This window comes from Vicugna pacos, chromosome 13, assembly GCF_048564905.1.
Source record: "Vicugna pacos chromosome 13, VicPac4, whole genome shotgun sequence".
NCBI lineage: Eukaryota > Metazoa > Chordata > Mammalia > Artiodactyla > Camelidae > Vicugna > Vicugna pacos.
Window position 1 is genome coordinate 12028184 of NC_132999.1, and position 22130 is coordinate 12050313.

Here is a 22130-nt window from a genome sequence, read left to right on the forward strand (position 1 = left end):
AATTTATCCCTCCCCGCCATTTCCCCTTTGGTAGTCATAGTTTGAAGTTTTAAAAAATAAAAAAAAAAAAGGAGAAGGAGAAGAAGGGGAAAAAGAGAGTAATTTCTTTCTAAAGATACTGGAGTTGCTCAAAGAGTAAATCAACCCTAAGCATCCAGCCCAGGCAGGCAGGGACCAGGGACCACCCGAGAAACTGCAGCAGCAGATGGTGGTGGACCTGCTCTCCAGACTACACACAGGTACAGAAAGGTGCCTCCACACCAAGAGCTCCTGTCACTGCGTTTCAGGCTCCCAGGCTAGAGAAGTTGAGGCTTGACTCAATGAACTGCTGTGGCCAGGGGGCCGAACCACACTGCACAGAAAGGGAACTGTTTAGAAAGCCAGCAGGACACCATTAAAGGAATCCACTGTGTTCGCATTTTACAAGTGAAGACTCTGACCTTAAAGCCCAGTTTGCCCAAGTGCCAGGGCTTATCATCCATGGAGCCAGGTGTCAATCAAAGTCTCTATATTAAAGCAAGAACTCTAAAACTACACACTATGCTGCCTATTTTCCAATAAAATGGGTCCAGGAAATGATCTCATAAGTATTTTCACCAAGTTGTTGAAAATAAGCAAGGATTTCTTCTTCATTACCCTCAGAAGCCATCTGCTGGGTGGCTGCAAGCCAGCCTTTGCAGCCACTGCCAAGACTTGCATCTTGCCTCCTCCACTTATTAGCTGTGTGACTTTGAACAGGTCACAACATCTTTGTGCCTCTTAGTCGGTTACTATGAGGACTGAGTTAATATATGTAAAGGACTTAAAACCATTCCAGAGCAAAAGACCTAGAATAGCAAAAACAATACTGAAGAACAAAAAGATCAGAACACTCACACCAAGTGATTTCAAAACATTCAGTAAAGCAACAGTAGGCAAAATCGCATCGTACAGGTGAAAGAACAGACACATATCTCAGCGGAACAGAACAGAGAGCCCAGAAGCAGATCCACACAAATAGTCAGGTGACCTGTGACAAAGGAGCAAAGGAAATTCAATGGAGAAAGAATAGTCTTTTCAACTAATGGTGCTGGAACAACTGGATGTCCACATTGAAAAAAAAAAAGAGAGAGAGAGAGAAGCTAAACAAAGGCTTTACAACTCTCATAAAAATTAACTTAAAATGAACCACAGACCTAAGTGTAAATGCAAAACTATACAACTTTCAGAAGACAGCAAAGGAGAAAATCTAGGTTACCTTGGGTGTGGAGACTAGTTTTAAGAAGCAACACCGAAAGCATAATCTAGGTTTGACACTATTAACATTAAAAAATTCTGCTTTGCAAAAGACATTGTTAAAAGAATGGAAAGATAAGCTACAGAAGTTTGCAGATATTTGCAAACACATACCTGACAAAGGACTTGTGTCCAAAGAACCCATAAAACTCAACAATAAGAAAGTCTAATTATAAATGGACAAAAGATCTGAGCGGAGATTTCACCAAAGAAGATTTACAGATGGTAAATAAGCATATGAAAAGTGTTTCACATCATTTGCCATTAGAAAAGTACAAAATAAAACAACCTACCTATTAGAATGGCTAAAATCCAAAAAATATTGACAATGCCAGTTGCTGGAAAGGAAAAAGAGCAACAGGAACTCTCATTCTTCATTGACAGGAATACAAAATAACACAAGCAATCTGGAAGACAGTTTTTCAATTTCTTACAAAGCTAAATATAGTCTCAGCATATAATCCAGCAATCACACTCCTAGGTATTTACCCAAATGACTTTAGAACTAAGTCCACACAAAAACCTGCAAGCAAATGTTATAGCAGTTTATTCATAGTCACCAAAAGTTGAAAGCAACCAAGATGTCCTTAAACAGGTGAATTGGATAAACAAACTGGAGTATATCCATATAATGAAATACTATGAAAGGAAATGAGCTATCAAGCTGTGAAAAGACATGAATAAATCTCAAATGCATATTGCTAAGTGAAAGAAGCCAATCAGAAAAGGCTATGCTCTATATTATTACAATTATATAATACGACATTCTGGAAACAGCAAAACTATAGAGACAGTTAAAAAAAATCAGCAGACTGGGGCAAGGTTAACTAGGTGAATAAATGAAGCACAGAGAATTCACAGCGTGATGAAGCTATTCACTAGGACACTAATGGCTAATGGAAGTTACCGGCATTTGTCAAAACCCACTGAAATTTACAGCACAAAGAGTGAATTTTAATATACGTAATTTTTTTAATCATGTAAAAGGTCAGAGAATCCCAAAATGAAATGCAGAATGTGACAAAACAATCTAACTATATTACAAACATATGAGACAACCTCACTGAAGAAATGGAAGAAAAAAAAATGTTGCTCCCTAAGTAACTTTGGAAATGAGGAGTTTATAAAACTAAAGGCAAAAGAAACTGTACATAAGCAGCACTGTACTCTAGTGGATAAAGCTATTTTCCAGGGGGTCTGGTGAACAATTTCGATGCTGGTATACAAGCATACTGGAACTGAACAATTAAGTAAATGCCTGGCAGATGGTGGAAGCAAGTTTACCGCTGTTGGAGTAAGATCACAGGTCCCCAAGGTGGGGAGGCCAGAATGATCCACATGGTGATGGATTAGAGTTGGAGATGTTTGTATAAACCTGTGTTTAGTTTAACCAGATACAGATGGCTACATACAGACCATAGATTAGTACATATATATATATATATATATATATATATATATATATATTTCCCTGCCCTGTCCACTGACAGCAACCTTGTAGCAATAAGAACACTTAGTGCCCAGATCTTGGTTTTAATACCATCCTCCAATAAAGGAAGCAGGGCTCCTTGGAGAAATCACTGATTCTAGGACTGGGGCAGGAGATGTATAAGATGAGCCTGGAGTATCTTGTGTCAGAAAGTAAGAGTGTACTCAAAACAACAACAACGTCACAGTGACAGAAGTACGTCAACGGGACACAAAGGCAACTGACAGAGCTCCCAGTGGCTAAAGCTGGAACAATCTGAACGACAAAGTAAAGTAGTATTTTATTATAATCCAAAGTATAAAATAAATCTCCACACACCCACACCAATGTAAATGAACAACTGAATAAATAAGTACACAGCTGAGAAAAGAGGAATTTCCTGTGCAGGAGAACTGCAGAGAATTTGTGTCACTACTCTGCCCTCAAGAAGGTGAAGCCTAACCCCACTCCTATGTGTGAGCTGCACATAGTGACTTTCTTCCAAGAGCACAGTATGGATACAGGGATAGCAGCTTCACAGGGAAGAAACCTGTCAAACAGCACTTCTGCTAGGTGATAAAGGTCAGTGTCAACCACGACTTACCAGGATGTGATGGCAATGGCACTTTATCTCTGTGGTCTTCCTCTCAAAAATTCACAGCCCCATTCTAATCATGGAAAACCTCAGACAGATTCCAAAAGAGGGACATTCCCCAAAACACCTGACCAGTGCTCCCCAAAACTGTCAAGGTCATCAAATGCAAGGTAGGTCTGAGAAACTGCCACACCAAGAGGATCTTAAGGAGACATGACCATTAATATAACGTATCCTGGATGGGCTGTTGGAACAGGAAGAGGACATTGGGTCAAAACATAAGGCATCTGAATAACGTATGGTCTTTAGTTAATAACACTGTATCAACATTGGTTTACTAATTGTAACAAATGTGTTTACTAATGGAAGATGTTAATAATAGGGGAAACTGGGTATAGGATATAAGGGAACTTTCTGTACTGTCTTCACAGTTTTCCTGTAAATCTAAAACTGTTTCTAAAACACAAAGTTTCTTCAAACAAACAAAAATGACCCATGCCTGCAATATAGTAATGCTATATAATGATTAGCTAGTAATGATGGTGACAGTAGTAGTCATGGATCAGGGTGGGGGGTGGGGAATATTTGCTTGGTGAGTTTTTTATGCTCTTCCTGTGCAAATTTAGGTTCAAGGGCCCAGAAAATTAGCTGTCACTGTGCTGGTCACCAAGCAATGACCACTTCCAAAACCTGCACCCCCAACAGGAGTAGCACTGCCAGCAGCTCTACTGATTAACATCAGTGACTTTCTAGGGGGGAGGCACTCCCATGCCCACAAATAAAGGGCAGGTCACCTCACACATCCTCTAAGGCTGACAAATTTAAAAAAAGAAGGAAAAAAAGAAGAGATGTAAAGATTTCAATAACAAGATGCCTTGTAATCCGGAGGAACCTCTGAGCAAGGGTCAAGGCACTGATCCCACACAGTGGCTACCAGATGACCTAGAAACCCCAGAAGTCAGAATAGTGGTTTTGTTAAATGGTAGCACTGCCTGATGCATTGAGTGAGTGAAATATGGCTTGTATTTCCTGTGCCTGAAGTCTTAAATCCTCTCTAAATGGAAAATCTCCTGTCAGGCTGACCCACACCAACCACAGGCACTCTTCAGTGCTCCCAAAATAAACAGGATCAACACAGAGGATGGAGTCCTCATCTGCCGCCTGACCTCAACACAGGCGTGCAGCAGCCACCTTTACACCGGGTATATGGGCAAAGAAGAAGAGCAGACTGGATGTATAGCACTTCCAAAGGTGGATGCCGCCTCTGCAAGTATAAGAGAGCCCCAGGGTTCCAAACACATTTCATTAATGAAACACAAATAAGCAGGGACTGTGCTTAATTTACAACAGAAATCTCCGGGCACTAATCTTCCCCACGCCTGTCTAGGCTGGAGTGTTGTTACGTTTATAACATACCTTGAGAATGGAAGCTGAGACACAAAGTAGCATCTTAAATGCAGTCGCTTCTGGGGACTTCCACTGAGAAACCACCAGTTTTTTCCGGGTACTATTGCTTTAAGAGTGAGGAGAGTGCCCTCCAGTGGCGAAGAAAGGGCCCTGCATGCAGGGTGTAAACCTGTGCCTGACTCCTCACTGCGCTAGCTGGTCACTGCAGGTTCCCTTCAGGTCCTTGACTCCTGCTCTCTGCTTCCTCCTTTTCATTATCTTGGTGATGTTCCAAGAGACGTGGCAGCCCCATATATAAGAAATTCCTGGAGGAAGTAAATATACCCACTTTCAGGTGAACTGGGCCAGGTTCAGCTTCACTTCTTTCCTGATTAGCATCTGCCTGGGCTTGTAGCTTATCCTCAACACTGAAAAGGCCACCCGACCATAGACAGCTGACATCTCCTCACCACTGACAGTGACCAAGCCAGCTTGTTACGCCCAGTAGGAAAGGTCTTAAAGAACATACCCAAGTGGGAAAAGTTGCCCATTTCCAAGGGGCCACACTTTGGACAAACACCAAAAGGGGGAATATTTCTTGATTTTAAAAGATCTTTCTCTCAAAAACAGCAGCCCAGAGCACCATCCCAGGCAGAGGAAAATGAGACGTGAAGGGGCTCAGGTGGATGGCCTGATATAGGATATGACTGTCCCCATCCAGTCACCTCATTAGAAGGCAAAAGTCAGTCACTCAAAGAAAGTCATATTTATTGTTTTAAACAAAATACAGTTTTTGTTCAAAAGTTGGCAGCATAGGAAAAGCTATACCAACAACAAAACAAAGGTTTGATTTTAGGGAATAAGAAGTGGACACCTTTGCCTGGACTTATTGCATGTTTTATTGAAGTGAATGAGGAATACCCCCAGTTAAAAGCCCCTGCCCCAAATGGGTTTGTTAGCCAGATGCTACAGGCAGGTGAGGCCCTGAGCTGGGACCTCATCTTGGGCCCTGGGTAGGTGACCCATCTCCCAGGGGCTCACAGTTACTCTCTAACCAGACCATAGGTATATAGGGACCCAAAGGAAGCAGCAGTGGAGCACCTGGCTTAGTTGAAGTTATTCTGGCAGCAAAAAAGGGAAGGGCAGGGGAGGGAGCATTATGAGGCAACTTCATATAACATGCAAATAGGCAATAGCCACACACAATAATTTCCATAATATTCAAAGGAATGCAAATTAAAGCAATGATGTTGGGGGAGGAGACAGCTTAAGTGGTAGAGTGCATGCTTAGCATGCACAAGGTCCTGGGTTCAATCCCCAGTACCTTCTCTAAAAATAAATAAATAAATAAATAAATAAATAAAACTTTTTAAAAAAGCAATGATGTTATATCATTTTCCACCTATCAGATGGGCAAAATGAAAAAGAATGGACAATCCATTACTGAAGAAGATCTAAGGAAAGAGATATTCAGAAACCACTAGGAAAGCGGGTATAAAAATAGTCTCCCCATTTCTGGAGACAAGACGCATCCAACACCTTAAAATGTGCTGACTTTCAGACCTAGCAATTCCCTTCTGGGAATTCTAAAGTAAGCCTTGAACAAGTTTCTCCAATATGAAGATCCCTTTTCCAAAAGCTTACAAATGACCACATAATAGGACTTAAACTTTTGGCTTCCAATAAATAAGAGAATGGAGACATAATTCAACAACCAAACGCACCCAAGAATTAGGGAAAGTGTAGATGGAACCCCCAAACCTTTAAACCTTTTCTCTACTTTTCCATGGACATGGTCTTTGGCTAATCCCATGATTGAACACCTCTACCCAAAGCTTAGAATAATTTGTCATGTTTCTAGCTAGTCCCATGATTTTAGAGTCATACCCAGGCATTTGATTTCCAATTTAAACATTTCCAATCTGCTGGGGGCTTTGTTTGCACCAGAGGCCACAGTCAGCATCCTCAGCACATGTTCTCCTTGGTGCAGGATGGTTACAGCCTCTGGCTCAGCCTGGGGAATCACACAGATGCTTCACTCTCAGTATTACCAAAGTCTTGTGGGCATTTCACAATTGAAGAGCAAACCCAGTCTCACCTAGCTCAATGTTTTTATAAACCATCCTGATCCTTTCATCCAGAGGAGCTCCACAAATGTGCGATACACAAGTCAAGTGCCTCATTGCACCTGGTGGGACATGTTTAGAAGCTGCTCGTCTGTGACAAACATTTCCTCTGCATCTTAAATAACACAGACAGTAATAAGCCATCATTAAGGCGATGGCTGTCGGGCTTTTCTACAGTGGATCAGTCACATCCTTGGAAAAGCAAAAAAAAACTAGAAGCCCAAGTAAACACTTAAGACACAACAATGACAAAAAGACATGTATAATAAATGCCTTCAAAAATATGATCTTCCTGGGAGAATTTGTTTACACATTCAGCCATTTTCTTGCTCTTTTGCTGGCTCTCAGGATTCAATCCCTCTGACAATTTTTCACTCAGAAAAAGACTAACAAATCCACAACAGGAAGAGAATATTGCTCCATTAATCAGAATCCATATGCCTCATAAATCATTACAAATTTAGATTTCTATCTTGAGTAGCCAAGTGGAAAGAGCACCAGAACCAGAGTCAGGAAACCTGGATTCGCCCGACCTTGAATCTCAAGAACTGGCTCTGTGACCTTGGAGCTCAGCTGCTTTGCTGAGTTTTGGATTCATTCTCTACACAGAAAATGTCTCAGCTTCTGTCTATGACCCTTCAGAAGGTGACTGTGGGATAACAGATGTAGTCGAGCTGCCGGAGTTGCAACCACATTCCCGTGGCCTTTATTCCTTCAGCCCCTGCAGCTATTTGCCTGAGGGTCTCTGGCCAGCAGATCCTTCATGTCTCAGGTGGGATAACTCGGAGGTGCCTGTCCTACACAGAATTCCAGACTTTCCCAGCAGGACTGAATGCCAGTTGTCCACAGGGTTGGCTAGCTTGATAACACATCCCTTGCTGACATCCCTCCTCCCATCTCACTCCCCCTCCCCACCAGTGTTTTCTGGATCATCTCCCACATAACAACATGCCCTGGAATTCTTGTTTTCTGTGGGAACCCAAACTAGAGCAGGGGGTTATGTGCCTTCCTATCAGGGTTTCAGTCTTTGCAAATGGACTGTCCTTAAATGTTCAATCCCTCCTCGTGATGCAGGAAGCAGGTAATTTTGTCCAGGGCTGACAAGAATGCAAACTTTCCAAAGTGACACAGTTTGGCCATGTATCTCCTCTCTAACAACTCAAGGCAGTTCTCATGGTTCCTCCCAATAACTAGCAGTCCTCACCAAGGAGTCCCCATCAAAGGCAGAGGGAAATGATCTAAAGGCATTGAAACACAGGGCCACCGTCCCCCTGCCTGGGTTCCCTGCTCCCTCTCTGACGGGGGCTCCTGATGAGTTACTGAATGCTTAGAAAGGGGCTCAAATGCCAGAAGTGTCAGGTCGCAAAGCAGGCTGAATAAGAGTTGTGGCTGAAAATTCATGGGTCCAAGAGGTTGAAACATCAGGATTTCAGCCCAGAGTACAACAGTGCTGCAAAAGGCCCAGCTCCACTGAGACCCAGACAACCCCTGGCTTGGCAGAAACAGGCTCAGCGGCAGCCAAGATCTGCTGAAATAGTCACCTTTGGTTCCTAGCCTGCGATCCATTCAGGCCACTGTGAGGCCATCACTGGGGAAATCTTTGCACCCAGTCTGAGGTGCTGTCAGCGTCCAGATGGGAACCAAGCAGCGAGTGTACACTGTTTACCCATCTCCGTCCTCGCGCATCTCGCAGTGTTTCACAGCGTCCCGCCATCACCCCACCACGCACGTGCCACACTAGCAGGGCAGCTGCTGGACCCTGTGGTTTGAGCAGCACTGCTTTCCATGGCAGGGTGGAGGAAACTGGCACTACCCACAGAACAGAAAATCTCAGATCACAAAGGGAAAGACATGATGAAGAGAGAATATGCTAAAACTTCAACAAGTTCCAGGACAGGGGATCTGAATGACCAAAGGGAAGCAAGGTGGAAAATGAGGAGGGGACAGAGACTACACAGACTGAGACAGGATGAAACCTCCCACTCACCTGTTCACATCACCACAAGAAGCGTTAACCCGAGTCATCACTGCTGGCTTTACTTGACACCTTTAAAGAGGAGAGGAAGCAAGAACAAGAGAGAAAAGGTAAAAGAGGAAAGTTGAGGTCAGCTTGAAAGAGGTGTGCCTTTCACACCAAAGCACTCAATGCACAAGCCAGCCCACCAGGCAGTGACTGGTGAAGATGCTCTTCAGGAAATGTAAAGAAACTCAAATTGGGACGGAAAATGTGATCTCTGGTGTGAGAAGATCTCAGAGATAATCTAGCCAAGAGTCCTCACCCTGCAGAGGAAAAAGACGACCCAGAAATGTGCAGAACCGTGTGCAGGAGTGAGGAGAAAACCCCGTTCTTCTAAGCAGAGCTCTTCCTAGCACCACTGCCAGAGCATAGACCTGGTCATCGTCGCGCTCTGAGGAGGGAGGTCAAGCTTTCATCTCAAGGGCACAGTGAGCCGTGCTTGCCTGGAGAGCACTGCTGTGGTCCACTCTGCACAGCTGGAGACACAAGTGGGGCTCAGCTAACTGTAAGCCATTCATTCATAAAAGCACAAAATGAGATCCTTACTTAAGAATCTCACCATGGCATCCAGGAAATGTCACCCAACATACAGAACAACTCCTAAAGGTCTTCCTTTGCTTACAGGTCTGTCTGTGGACTAATAGGAAATGCCACACTCCTGGGGAATAGACACCTTCCTACTGTCCTATAGAGAGTAATTTCATGCACAAGCCTCTCCTTTGAAATGCCCCGACAAGACAGAGTGAGACCAGCCACGATCTGCGCCTCACTTTACTTAGCTGAATGGTTTGTGAAGGCAAAATTGTCTTTGAAACAAAAATGATTTGACTGTCATGTGTCAGGCACACATGGATGAAGAAGATTCAGGCCCGAGGACCCCAGCTGCCAGAGAGGCAGAGAGCATCACTTGCACTATCCTGGCCATTTAGAGAATGATTACCAGGTGCCACACACTGTGTCCAAATTTCACATGAATTATCTGATCTGATTCTTGCCACAATACTGTGAGGCAGGCGTTCTACCCCCATTTCACAGATGAAGAAACTAAGGCTTAGAAAAAGAAATTGATTGTGGTTACACAACTAGTACAGGAGCACCTGAGGATGAAAGTCTGCCTGGTGCCAAGCCTTTGCTATCCTATGTCCCAAATAAATACACAGTTTTATTCACTTGATTAATCCTCATCTTGGAACAGAACAAATTAAAGCTGGTGATATATGAATAAATGGAAAAGCTGTATTAGAAAAGGCCCGGGGGATTAGAGAGCATTTATGAGAGAGAGAACAAGTTATGGGTTGGCTGCCACTGAGTCCCTGGGGACAGGCGATATTCTGTGGAAGAGAAAGAATGACACACTTTCCTGTGGCTCAGTGGAAAGCTGGTGTCAGCAGCCTTAAAACACGTGGGACCAAGTGCTGCCCAAGAAAATGTACTTTGCCAAAAAGAGTATTGCAATTTCCCAGCATTTGTTTTTACATCGTGTGAGAGTCTGAATTCTCTCTGAGGGAAGGGAGAGAAAACAAATAACAAAGAGAAAGAAATAAGGATATTGGAGGAAAAATTCAAACAATCTGCCCTAAAGTGGGAAAACTGTTTGCCCAAAAGGAAGGGGAAAGAATGAAATGTGCAAGTGAAACCCAAAAAGAAAAGAAACTGGTCAAGCCCCTCACCGCCCTCCGATCTCTCAGTCGTTGGACCGTTCTCTCCCACTGTGACGAGCAGCTGGAAGTTTCGCAACTCAAGCTCCGTAACATATCAGAGCAATGTCTTTTAAGAAAAAGGTAACTTTGGGGAATAGAATTCTCATGAACAGCCCGTTGAGGATGTCAGGCACTTGTGTCAGAGGCTCTAGCGAGGACACAGAGGTACATGAGCACTGCTGCAGCTCACCTCGGGCAGCCCAAGATGCAAACAGGGCTCACTTCACCAGAAGCACGATGTTGGGTTTGTTCCCTTTATTTATAAATTTACTGAGCATCGTCACAATTGCGTAAGAGGCAAATATGGATACTCCTTGATCCTTTTTCAATTTAAAAGTACCTTTACTAAAAGGCTGAATGTATTTACTGAAAAGTCAGGTATGAACAACATTCTAAAAAGGGATCCTTAATATGAGGGAAGGGTCATGATTAGAAAAAACTTTGGGGAAGAAATGGTACTTAGAGACTCCAAACGGAGTTAGAGAGATGATGTCAGATCAAGACGAAGCGCTAAAAGAAATGAGTGAGAACAAGGTAAGAGAGGAAAGTCAACAGTTAGAAACATTTACTGAACACCTATGACTTGTTAGACACTGGTGTGGGTGCTTGAGGTACAACATGAACAAAACAAATATCCCAGTCTCACGGGATGTACATTCTAGTTGAGGAAGACAGACAGTAAACAAAATAAGAAAGTGGTACAGCCTACTGGGAGGTACAAGGACCAGAAAGAAAAACCAGGCACAAAGGAGGATACTGACCGCTGGGAAGGGAAGAAGTGTGGTTGCCAATACATTGATCTAAGATCACAGAGGGTCCTGAGTATCACATTAAGGGGTCTGAATTTGATTTCACAGACACTGGAGAAGCAAAGGAGTTTCTCTGAGAAAATGCTTGTAAAAGGCTTGGCAGTAAAATCAGTGATCAGTAAAGGTTAGCTGTTGGTGGTGGTGGTGAATTTAGATGAATCTGAGAATACTAACCCTGCAGCAGCACATGAGATCATCAGACAGAGCTCAGGACACAGAGAGGCATGTGGGAGAGATAGTAAGGAAGAGACCAGGAAGTACATTTCACTCAACACTGGTCTTGCTAGAGACTTTGCAAGAGGGTTCTACCAAGAAAGAGATTTCAGATTAAGACACCCAACAGACAAACAACCCAGCCTCCACCTGGCAGCACACTAAAGATTCTGAGTCGTCCTGTGGTTAAACTAACAAGCAGAACTGTGTTTAACTCTGTCAAAATCAGCATTTTGCACTTTTTACTGACCAGTTAATATTTTTAGGGGTTGAGAGGAGCAGAATACCTATTAAAACCTGGTAGGACAAAATTTGTGAAAAGCTAATCAAAAGTTAAAGTAATAACCCTGTAAATTCAGAGAGAAGCAGCTGAACGGCAGTCTGAGACAAACACCTGTCAGGAGGAGCCAGAAGCGCGGGGGGACGAGGGAAGGAGGAGCCGTCAGAGTCAAAGAGGACAGGAGGAGGCCCGGATGCCACCAACACAGAATCCTCAAGAACATCTCAATCGAAAGTTGAGCCACCTTCTGGGAAGGTACAATGAATGCTAACTGACTTCTTCTGAAGGCCTCCCATTTGACAGCAATGAAAAAAAGGAATTAAGAAAGGGATAATCTTCCTTTTATAAAAAGAGAATTTACAGCTTCCGATAGGCAGCATCCTAGATCACCCCTGCAATCAATCCTGAAGGGATGGAGAAGGACAGTGCATTTTGAAGAAGGGAGAAAAGAAAGTGTTGTTTAGAATTAAGCCTTGTTTAATCAGGCTAGGAGTGTAAAGAACATCTTAAATCATTAATCTTGAAAAGCACATCTTGTCCACTCACGCAGACATATATTATTCAAGCATCTCTTCTCCTGGGCTGCTTAGCAGGTTGTCTGTATTTATTAAATTGCCTTTACACCTTTTAGATGGCAGTAAGTTTTAAAAAGTAAAGACCTAGGAAGCCATTGCTGTTTATCTGCCAAGTTGTCTTAGAAACCAGTACAGATCCAGATTATCAATATCACCTCCTAATCAGACAGCAAATTTGTAAATGAATCCCTCAGAAGTCCACATTGGCAAAAAAAAAAAAAACTCAGAATAACATAAATTTCTTTTCTGCTCCCACTATTTAGGAAAAGCCATTGAGAAAGCAGAAGATGATTTACACGTTAAAAATTTAAAGCCCCTATTAAACTGTCATGTGAAATTCAAATTTATCTAATTTTTCCACACATATAGAATTTACTCTCCAGCTTATAAATGCCAGCAATTCTGTGATGTCATTACAACAGCATTAATGCAGATATACTTATTTAAACAGCCGTGTAGTCCTGAATCAGAAGTGAGTTTTAAGTAACTCATTATTACCCTAACCTAAAAAGAAAAGCACACCTTTGAGCTAGAAGTATTCAGCAGACTGGTGCTTCTCAAATAGCAATGTGAGGAACTTGTTAAGCTGCGGATTCTGATTCAGAAGGTCTGAGGTGGGGCCTGGAATTCCGCATTGCTAACAAGCTCCCCCGAGATGCCCACGATGCTGTATGTACCATGCTCTTTGAGCGGCAAGGCAAAGGACCAGCTTCCAGGGTTGAGGCTTAAGGAGAGGCAGTGTGGTTTGATGAATTAAGCTGGGTTGCATTCTTAGTTTGCCTGGTAATTCCTTTTGGAACTTCTGGAAAAGCACTGCCGCCCCTTCCATTTGGTGAGACTTGGAAAGCTCAGGCCCTAAAATCATATGTGCAAAATGTGGAAGAACAAATGCGAAGTAGAAATATGAAATTGTAATGATAGTGTCATGTTGGTGCAAGGCTCTCTACTCTGAGCTGTTTACGACAGTAAAAAGGGGGGACCCTTAGGTGAGTCTGGGTTAAGGGACAGGATTCGAATTTTTATAAATACCCAGCTGATTCTTAGGACCACACAAGTTCCAGACAAGCCACTGCAAGATAAGCCTTTTTCTCATTTTGCAATAAGGAAATTGGAAATTCAGAAGACGCACAAGTCCACCCAACCCATAACAGATTCAAAGCCAGGAGCTCCTCTGACATCAAGAAAGAAGCTCTTTCCTCTAAACACCGCTTGCCAAGGAGATCCCCAAACCACTGCTGCTAACCAGTGCTTGAGAAAGCCATTGATGTCGAGTTTTCAAGATGTAAAAATATAAAGAACTACAGACTAGTTTGCTGAACAAAATTGGAGGTGAGGAAGGGAAGCAGAGTGTTGCACTTACTCGAAGTGGTGACCATTAGGAGCCAGCCCGGGCTCGCTGCCCAGACAGAACGAAGGCTCCACTGGGGCAGGGGACACGTCCCTGCCTATTGTCTTCACTTCCGATGGCCAAGATCCTGAAGCAGCGCCAGTCCACAAGAGGTATACAAAAAATACTGGTTGAATGACTGAACAAATGAATGAATGGGAGACAGGCCAACATACTCCCACATCTATTAAGCTCCTACTAAGGGCCAAGCACTATGGATGTAAAAATAAATAAGATATAGTCCCTCACTCTAAATGTTAACATCCATTTTCTTAATTAATACTTTGGAAAGAAAGCTATGGCTTCTTGCTTATGTGACATTTGACATTCTGATCGCTCCTTTCCCCTCCCCTTTTCTTGGCCTCTAAGCAGACATTCGTGACCCTTCTCCTTCCATTGGGGTCAAGCAGCACGCTTCCTCACCCCCTCATTCTATGCCCAAGGGACTGCTGTTACCCCCAAGCCCTCATTTCTTGGTGAGGTAACATGGTAAAGTGAGAAAAACCTGGGCTCTGGAGTTTTAAAAACCCGGCTCATTTATTGAGTGCTTCCATGTACTGGACACTGCTCTGAGCACATTATTGGCATCAGTTATTTAGTCCTCACAGCAACTGTGTGAGGGGGCATCATACCATTTCACAGATGAGGAGACTGAGGCCCAGAAAGACTAGGGACTTGCCCAACGTCAGCCAGGTAGGAAGTGGCCGAGTGAGCTTAAAACCTGGGCAGTCTGGTTGTAGAAGCCATTCTCCTAACCATTCTTCAAACTGCCTCTCAAAGTTCAGGGCCCCGGGATCATGCTGTCAGATCCACGTGTTTGGATCTGATATGTCTGTCATCTCAAGCATGTGTTTGGTACCTTAGACTGAGTGGCAACGATCCCACCTGCTTCAGTAGGAAAGATAGTCTTTGTTTCTTTTCAAACAAGTGCTTGATACTGCTCTTAGATAACAGTTTTTCTCCCCCAGAAGTTCTTATCTCTACATGGGAGTGAGCTGAAGAGTAACTTATTGAATTGTTTGAAAAATGTTTATGGATTCTCCAACATGAAAAGGCGAGAAAAAAAAAAAAGCCATAGTGTTTGGTACTATATTCTGACAGAACCATTCAATCTACTTCTTTTTCACATGTTTTAAGTCTCCTGGATACAAGCGTTTATCAGAGGGACTACTTGAGGGAAAATGAGTGCTGTAAGCCTATCATATCACCATGTCCTGAACACCCCACTTCAAACATGCACAGGGATAGACACACACACACACGCACATAAACATAGTCAGATACACACACACATACATACACACTCATATGCATAGACACAAACAGACATACAGACACACACACTCACACATGGCTCAGAAAGAAGTCCACATTGGGTCCTGGGGAAGTACCTTTGCGATCACCTAACAAGGCTTTGATAGATGAGTTTGCTAATGAGCCTGCCACACAACTGGAGAGGAAGTGCATATTCTACAAGCACTGTAAACATTCTCCTTTCTTTAAGGACAGAAGACAAGTTAATGGTAAGATTACTTTTTTAAAAAAATTCAAAATTGGTTTTAAACCCTTTACTGCCAAAATTCATCTCATGAAGTAAAAATAGGTTCTTTTACATCACCCAGAAAGCCTACCATACGGGTACACAGAGTAAGTTCAATTTTCCTAAAAACTGGTTTAAAAAAAAAAACAACTGTATCACTAGTTTAGGCATCTCATTTCCTTGTGATAGGAAAGCAATCCCTCCTGCACCCTCTCCCTGCTCCGGCTGCAGGCCAACATATTCAAACAGAACAAAGCCGAAGAAATGAAAGACACGGTGTACCCAGTTCTAATCCTCCATGTGAATTGACTCGGTGTGGCTCGCAGTAATGTGGTCCTGAAGCACATGCGAAGTTTAGAAGGAAAAATCTAGTACTTAAGATAGGGAAGTGTGGCCACTGCCAGCAGGTTCTGCCCATTGCACTCACCAGACAGCCAAAGCTGGCCACGCCCTCACTGGCTGAAAAGGTCCGAAACATGATTCTTCACTGTCTTTAGAAGGACAAGTTCTCTGATAGACATTTAAAATCCTTCCAGGTTTTTTCCCATCTTACTTATTTCATGGTGACAGAGATGACTGTCTCCTTTTTTCTCTTAGCAACAGATCCTGCCACACTACCCAACTAGAGGCCCCATTATCACCCCTCCTTGCATGTAGGCATGGCCAGTTATCTTAATTCTGGGTGGTACCATGTGACTCAAGAGTGCCATGTAACTTCACATCTCATCATGAAAAGGAGGTTGCCTTTCCTCCTCCTCCCCACGGCTAGCGGTGGCAGTGGCAAGCCAACCATGATCATATGCACACAGACGATGCCCTAGGAGATGCTGGAGAACCAAGATGAAAGAAGCCTGTGGCCTTAGAAGGTATCTTGGAGCAAAGCTAATTACCCTTTCCAGATACCCAGCCACATCTATACTGTCATGTGAAAGAGAAACAAACCTCTATTCAAATCTCTTTTCTAGTAGCTTAGCCTCTTCCTTAACAAACTCACTCACCCTGGACTTCTATCCCAACAAAGAAGGAATTTTCCCAGCCTTCTTAACCTTCCCTCCCATCTGTATGTCTTTGCTCTTGGAGGTACCTGCCCCTTACAGAGATGTACTCTTTCTGACTGAATGTATTCATTCTTCAAGGGCTAGGTGCCTCCTCCCTCTCCTCTAAAGAATCCTCCATTAACAGAACCTTCTTAGAGATTCTGCTGCCCTTTTAATCTGAAGCTTTGGCACTTGATCAGATAGTAACTGGAAAGGACTCTAATTTGTCTCACGGGTATATTCCTTCATATCTTCCTGGGAGGGGCAATGCAGTGTACTGAAAAAGCCTAAAATATCACATTGCCCCTCCCAGGAAGACATGAAGGAATATATCCTTAAATCGCAGTTGTTGTAAAGAGAATGAAGCATATACTAAAATATCTATTTATTATAATAAAGAATTATACTCCTTCCTTTCATTTTCAGACAAGGAGGGGCTGCACATGTCATTTATGTCCCCCAAAACACTGTGATAGAACTGGGCATATAGCAGGGATTTTAGTAAGTGTTTCAAGATGCAAAATTTCCCTAGTGTTTTTTTAGGGATTTTTGCCACAAGCAAACATAATACTGACCATTTGCATAAAAGATAAGCCTTGGTATCTCACACCTTTTAAAAAAAACACATGCTATCTGTTGTTGAATCCTGACCCCCCTCTTTTGATCTAGATTCTCTAGTTGTTCAAGTGGCTTGAGCACAAGCCTCACAGGGTCATGGGGGACCCAGGAGGTGCTATTTGCTTCAGGGTCTGCCTGGAAGGAATACTAGACTCTCTCAGTCTAAGCATGCCAGGAGCTGTGGCCACCTCTCAGCCTGTCCAGGGGTAGACAGACATGCAAGCTCGCTTCTCCCCTGTGTTACAGACAAGAGGAACTCTTTCTAGTTCAGGAATGGGACAGTTCTCAGAACTCAACTCCACTGCAGAAATCCCTGGCTATGAGGGGTGTTTCAATTAAGCATTATAAAATAGACCATGCTGGCCCATTAAAAACATGCTTTAGGCCTGCCACAAAGGAGACTGGCAAGCTTCCTCGTGCCAGCTCAGTAGATGAAGCTGCCAGGGACATCCCAGCATGGGGCACCAAAACCAAGTCTCCAGGCTCAAAAAAAAAAAAAAATGCCCTCCATTCAGCCCTGCTTTCATCCAGATTAACCCAAATCATTAACTATTTCAAGAAATATTTATTGAGTTGAGTACCTATTATAGCCAAGTAATTGAGTATACAATAAGAAACAAGCCAAAGCCTCAAGGTTCTTACAGTCCTGAAGGATGAGAAAATAAACAGGCTATTGCAATATAACCTGATAAACACTGTGCTAAAAAGGAAGTACAAGGATTTATGGAGGTGGCTAGGGATGAGGACGGAAAGGTAAGCAGGGGACCACCTGACTACTGGGGGCCGTAGGATGGACCCAATCCCCATCAGACTCCAGGCAGATGTTAGAGCCACCCCTCTTTTTTACCCCTTACCTAGCAAAAGCAAGGCCTTTCTTATCACAGCAGCATTGGAAGGGCAGCCAATAGTAAAAGGGGCATGAATCACCACCATGTTAATAAAATACCTTGTAAATGCCAAACAGACAGAATGCAAAACTCTGCTCAGGGATCTTGATATCTGTTTCCACAGAGCATCAGATGAATCCCTCTCACCATCAAAATCAGTAAGAGCTGAGACAAGAGACAGGCAGGGGAAGCATCCACTTCTGCAGTCAGAAAACCAAAATTAGACCAATTACATTGTTCAAGAGCCTCGATTTCATGGTGAGAGGCACTATATGCATAAACCAGTGACTGACAGATACATCTAACATGAACATTGAGCAAAGCAGTGAGGAGGTAAAGAGGTTCTCTTGTTTTGGAATGGGGATTGATCTTATCCATCTTCAATCAGGTGGGGATTCAGATCTTCAGATTTTATTCACATACTATTTCCATCCTAGTCTGCTTTGTGCTTCCTCTGTCACTAGGAAAGAGACAAGCATGGAACATCAGAGTTAAAACCTGAGAGATCATCTAGCCAGTCCTCCTTTTTACAGATGAAGAGTATGGGGTTCAAAGCGGGTAAGTGCCTTGCCCTGCTGGTTAGTGACAAAACCAGAATTAGAACTCAGGCCCTGCCCTGAACTCTCACGTGAGTGCTTGTCCCACTAATCTACTTGGAGCTCAGAAACCTGGCACTAGACAAGTACTTATTTGGGAAAGATTATGCTTTGCTTAGAGACTTTTTCCTTTAATACCTCTCTCTCTCTGAGAACCTATGTCACCAACACATAGCTATCAGGACAAAAGCTGGTGCTGTTTCAAAGCTTTCAGCCTGGCTTCCTACAGGGGTGAAAGCCAAAGAGTAAACCTGCAAACAGAGAAAAAGAAGCCATTGCCACCAATGAGTGTTTCTTCCCAGGAAACAGGATATGCCCGTGTGACAGTTTATGTGCATGTGTTATATGTGTGTATACACGTGTGTATGTTTCTACATGTACGTGCATCTGTGTGTGAACTAGAGTGCTATATACGTATATATGTGCATCTAAGAGTTGTTAATGTGTGTCTACGTGTGTGTGAAGATTCTGTCTGTGAATTTATGCATATACGTCTTTGTCCATTTAGGCCACTATAACAGAATACCATGGACTTGGTGGCTTATAAACAACAGAAATTTATTTTTCACAATTCTAGAGGCTGAGAAGTACATGATCAAGGAGCTGGCAGATTAAGTGTCCAATGTTAGACTGCTTTCTGGTTCATAAAAGACTGTCTGCTCGCTGTGTCCTCATATGGTGGAAGGGACCAGGGATCTTTGAACTCTTTTTTATAAGGGCATTAATCCCTTTCACAACAGCCCCATCCCACCCCATGACCTAATCACCTCCCAAAGGCTCCATCTCCAAATAACATCACATTAGGCATTAGGATTTAACATATGAATTTGGAAGGGGCAGACCACAAACATCCAGCCTATAGCAGTTTGCATATATATGTATCTATGTGTGTTCGTGTTGTATATGTAGGTGTATCTATTCTATTTATGTATATATTTTTAACTGTACCATATATTCATGGTGGGGGAGGAAGGAAATGGAAACAGGAATCTTTACTCTGCTGGTTTTGGGTGCCTTTACAAGGCTATGCATCTGTCTCACTGGAGACTTACAGCGAGGTTCACTTGCCTAGTAGCACTTTTCAGTGTCTGGTGGATGGAAACAGTTACTGTACTGAAGTTCTAAAGAGCAAATGGAAGCCTGAATATATATATATATAACTATGATTAGGATGGCTTTTATTAAAAAGCTAAAAAATAACAAATGCTGAAGAAGATGTGGAGAAAGAGAACCCTTACACACTGTTGGTGGGAATGTTAACAGGTACAGCCATTATGGAAAATGGTATGGCAGTTCCTCAAAAACTAAAAATTGAAGTACCGTATGATCCAGCAATCCCACCCTTGGGTTATGTATGAGAAGAAACAAATCAGTATCTTGAAGAGATATCTGCATTCCCATGATCACTGAAGCATTATTCACAATAGCCAAGAAATGGAAACAACCTCAACATCCCCTGACAGATGAATGGATAATGTTTAGACAGATGGATGGATGGGTGGACGGATGGATGGATGGATAGATAGATAGATAGATAGACAGACAGACAGACAGATAAGACAGGCAGACAGACAGACAGACGAAATGGAATATTATTCAGATATGAGAAAAAGAATTGCCATTTGTGACATGACTCGACTTTGAGGGCATTATACTAAGTAAGATAAGTCAGAGAAAGACGAACACTATGATACCATTTATAGGTGGAATCTAAAAAGCTGAACTTGTGAAAATAAAGAGTAGAATGTTGGTTACCAGAGGCTGAGTGCTGGGGGAATTGGGGAGATGCTGTTTAACAGAATAAACTTGAAAGCAGCAGATAAAAATGTTCTGGAGATCTAATGTACAGCATAGTGATTATAGTTAACAATACTGTATTATATGAAACTTCAAAGTTTCTAAAGAGACTAGATCGTAATTGTTCTCAACACAAAAAATAATTACGTGATGTGATAAAGGTGTTAGTTAACAGTACTGTAGTAATTGTGTTGCAGTATTGCATTATGTGAATGTATCAAACCAACACATTGTACTCCTCAAACTTACATAATGTTATTATATGCCAATTTTAACTCAGTTTAAAAAAAAAAAAAAACCTCATTGACTTGTTAAAAAAAAAAAAAGCAGCAGCAATGGTACACCAAGTCAGCAAATACTCAGAGGTGTCACTTCTCACTATTTTGGAGAGAAATCACACAAAAACTTGTTGAGTTGAGCAGTAAAATTGTACTTGGAAGGCTGTTTGAATCTACACATAATGACAATTTAGGGTTGGTGCTAAAGAGTGTTAGCTAAAACTATCAACCTCATAAGCTATTGTAAAGATGAGATGAGATGTTTTTCAAGCACTGAGAGCTGACTCTGACACTGGATAAATGATGGTTAGCATCAGTACTAGGATTTGTAGTAGAAATGCCATTTCTGAGGTCTATAGATTCAGCAGATGTTGGGGAAAAAATATCTCATCAAAGGATTAGTGATAAAGACTACAATTCCAAATCATCCTCACCAAGGGAGTAAAAAGAAGGACATTAACTTCTCAAATATTTCAAACCTTTTCTAAGCAACAATAAGGTTCCTGAAATCAGCATGTACAAAAGATGTCATATAATTTTGAGGTCAGATGCCTCCCCACCTCTAATGCTTAACCAGCTGTGAAAGCTATTTATTACCAGGTTATTTTTTAGGGCTTCCTCATCTAAAAGGAATATTTCTTACACACACACACACACACACACACACACACACACACCCACTTTGGTAAACAGTCTCCTTGCAGATTTCTTTTTCTTCTGTGAAAACCACAGAGGATAGAATTAGCTTAAGGATCTTTAGACAGAATCACAGAAGACACCACTTAATGAGGCTACAATTGAGTCTATCAAGGATGATTAGATAATACATTATAGACTGCAAATTTAGCACTAATTTCAAAACCTTCACACATTAGCAAATCCTATAAATGCATTTATTTGTAAGCTGCACACCAAGGAACAAAGAGTCTATTGACAACAAAGCTATTTTGGAGAAAGTTTGCCTCCCAAAAGAAATAAATGCATTTAAAACAGCTATTGATGAGGCTCCTGCCATTTAGTAAACCCTCTGAATTTTGCTTCTGGAAGTGCATTTATAAATGGTTTGTAGCTGTCTCTTTTTATTAGCTCTTTACAACGAAGGATATAAACTTCTGAAATAAAGCACCTGTGTTAAAAATTCCACCGTGAGCCTGTTAGTGGTAGGTGGTGCTGTTTCCCAGCCCTGGGCCTCAGATTCAAGAAGACTGACCACCAGCCAGCACAAAAGGCCTGACCTCAAAAGGGCCCCACCCCGTGCAGAGGTCTTAAATGGAGCCAGAGCAGAAAAGCATGGGGCGTGCAACTGAATCACAAATTCAGGGGCACAACTCGAGGATGGGACCAAGCCTTTCAAGACCACTGTTGTGGGGCTCCTTCGCCACAACACAACTAGGGACACATGTGGCACCTGGAATTAATCATGTGTGCCCAAGATTAGAGCAGAGCCCCACGAAGGGAAACTTAAACCAGGAAGGAAGACAAATGCCTTTCTACCACATGCGTGCATGCTAGGCTGGGCCTGGAAGACGGAAGCTCCCTGAAAGGA

At 42.5% G+C, this 22130-nt stretch overlaps 1 protein-coding gene across 2 annotated transcripts in view; it reads right to left on the reverse strand.

The window, feature by feature from the left end:
• ST6GALNAC3 (ST6 N-acetylgalactosaminide alpha-2,6-sialyltransferase 3) overlaps window positions 1–22130 on the reverse strand; it is a 313387-nt gene that overhangs the window by 233524 nt on the left and 57733 nt on the right. Inside the window, exon 1 of one of the 2 annotated variants that reach the window (XM_072974194.1) lies at window positions 4755–4803. The exons of the other annotated variant lie outside the window; for it this stretch is intronic. Within the exon in view, the coding sequence (XP_072830295.1) occupies window positions 4755–4787 (33 nt within the window). The 5' untranslated portion in view covers window positions 4788–4803. Of the gene's footprint in view, window positions 1–4754; window positions 4804–22130 lie in introns of those variants that run through there. 2 annotated transcript variants of the gene reach the window in all.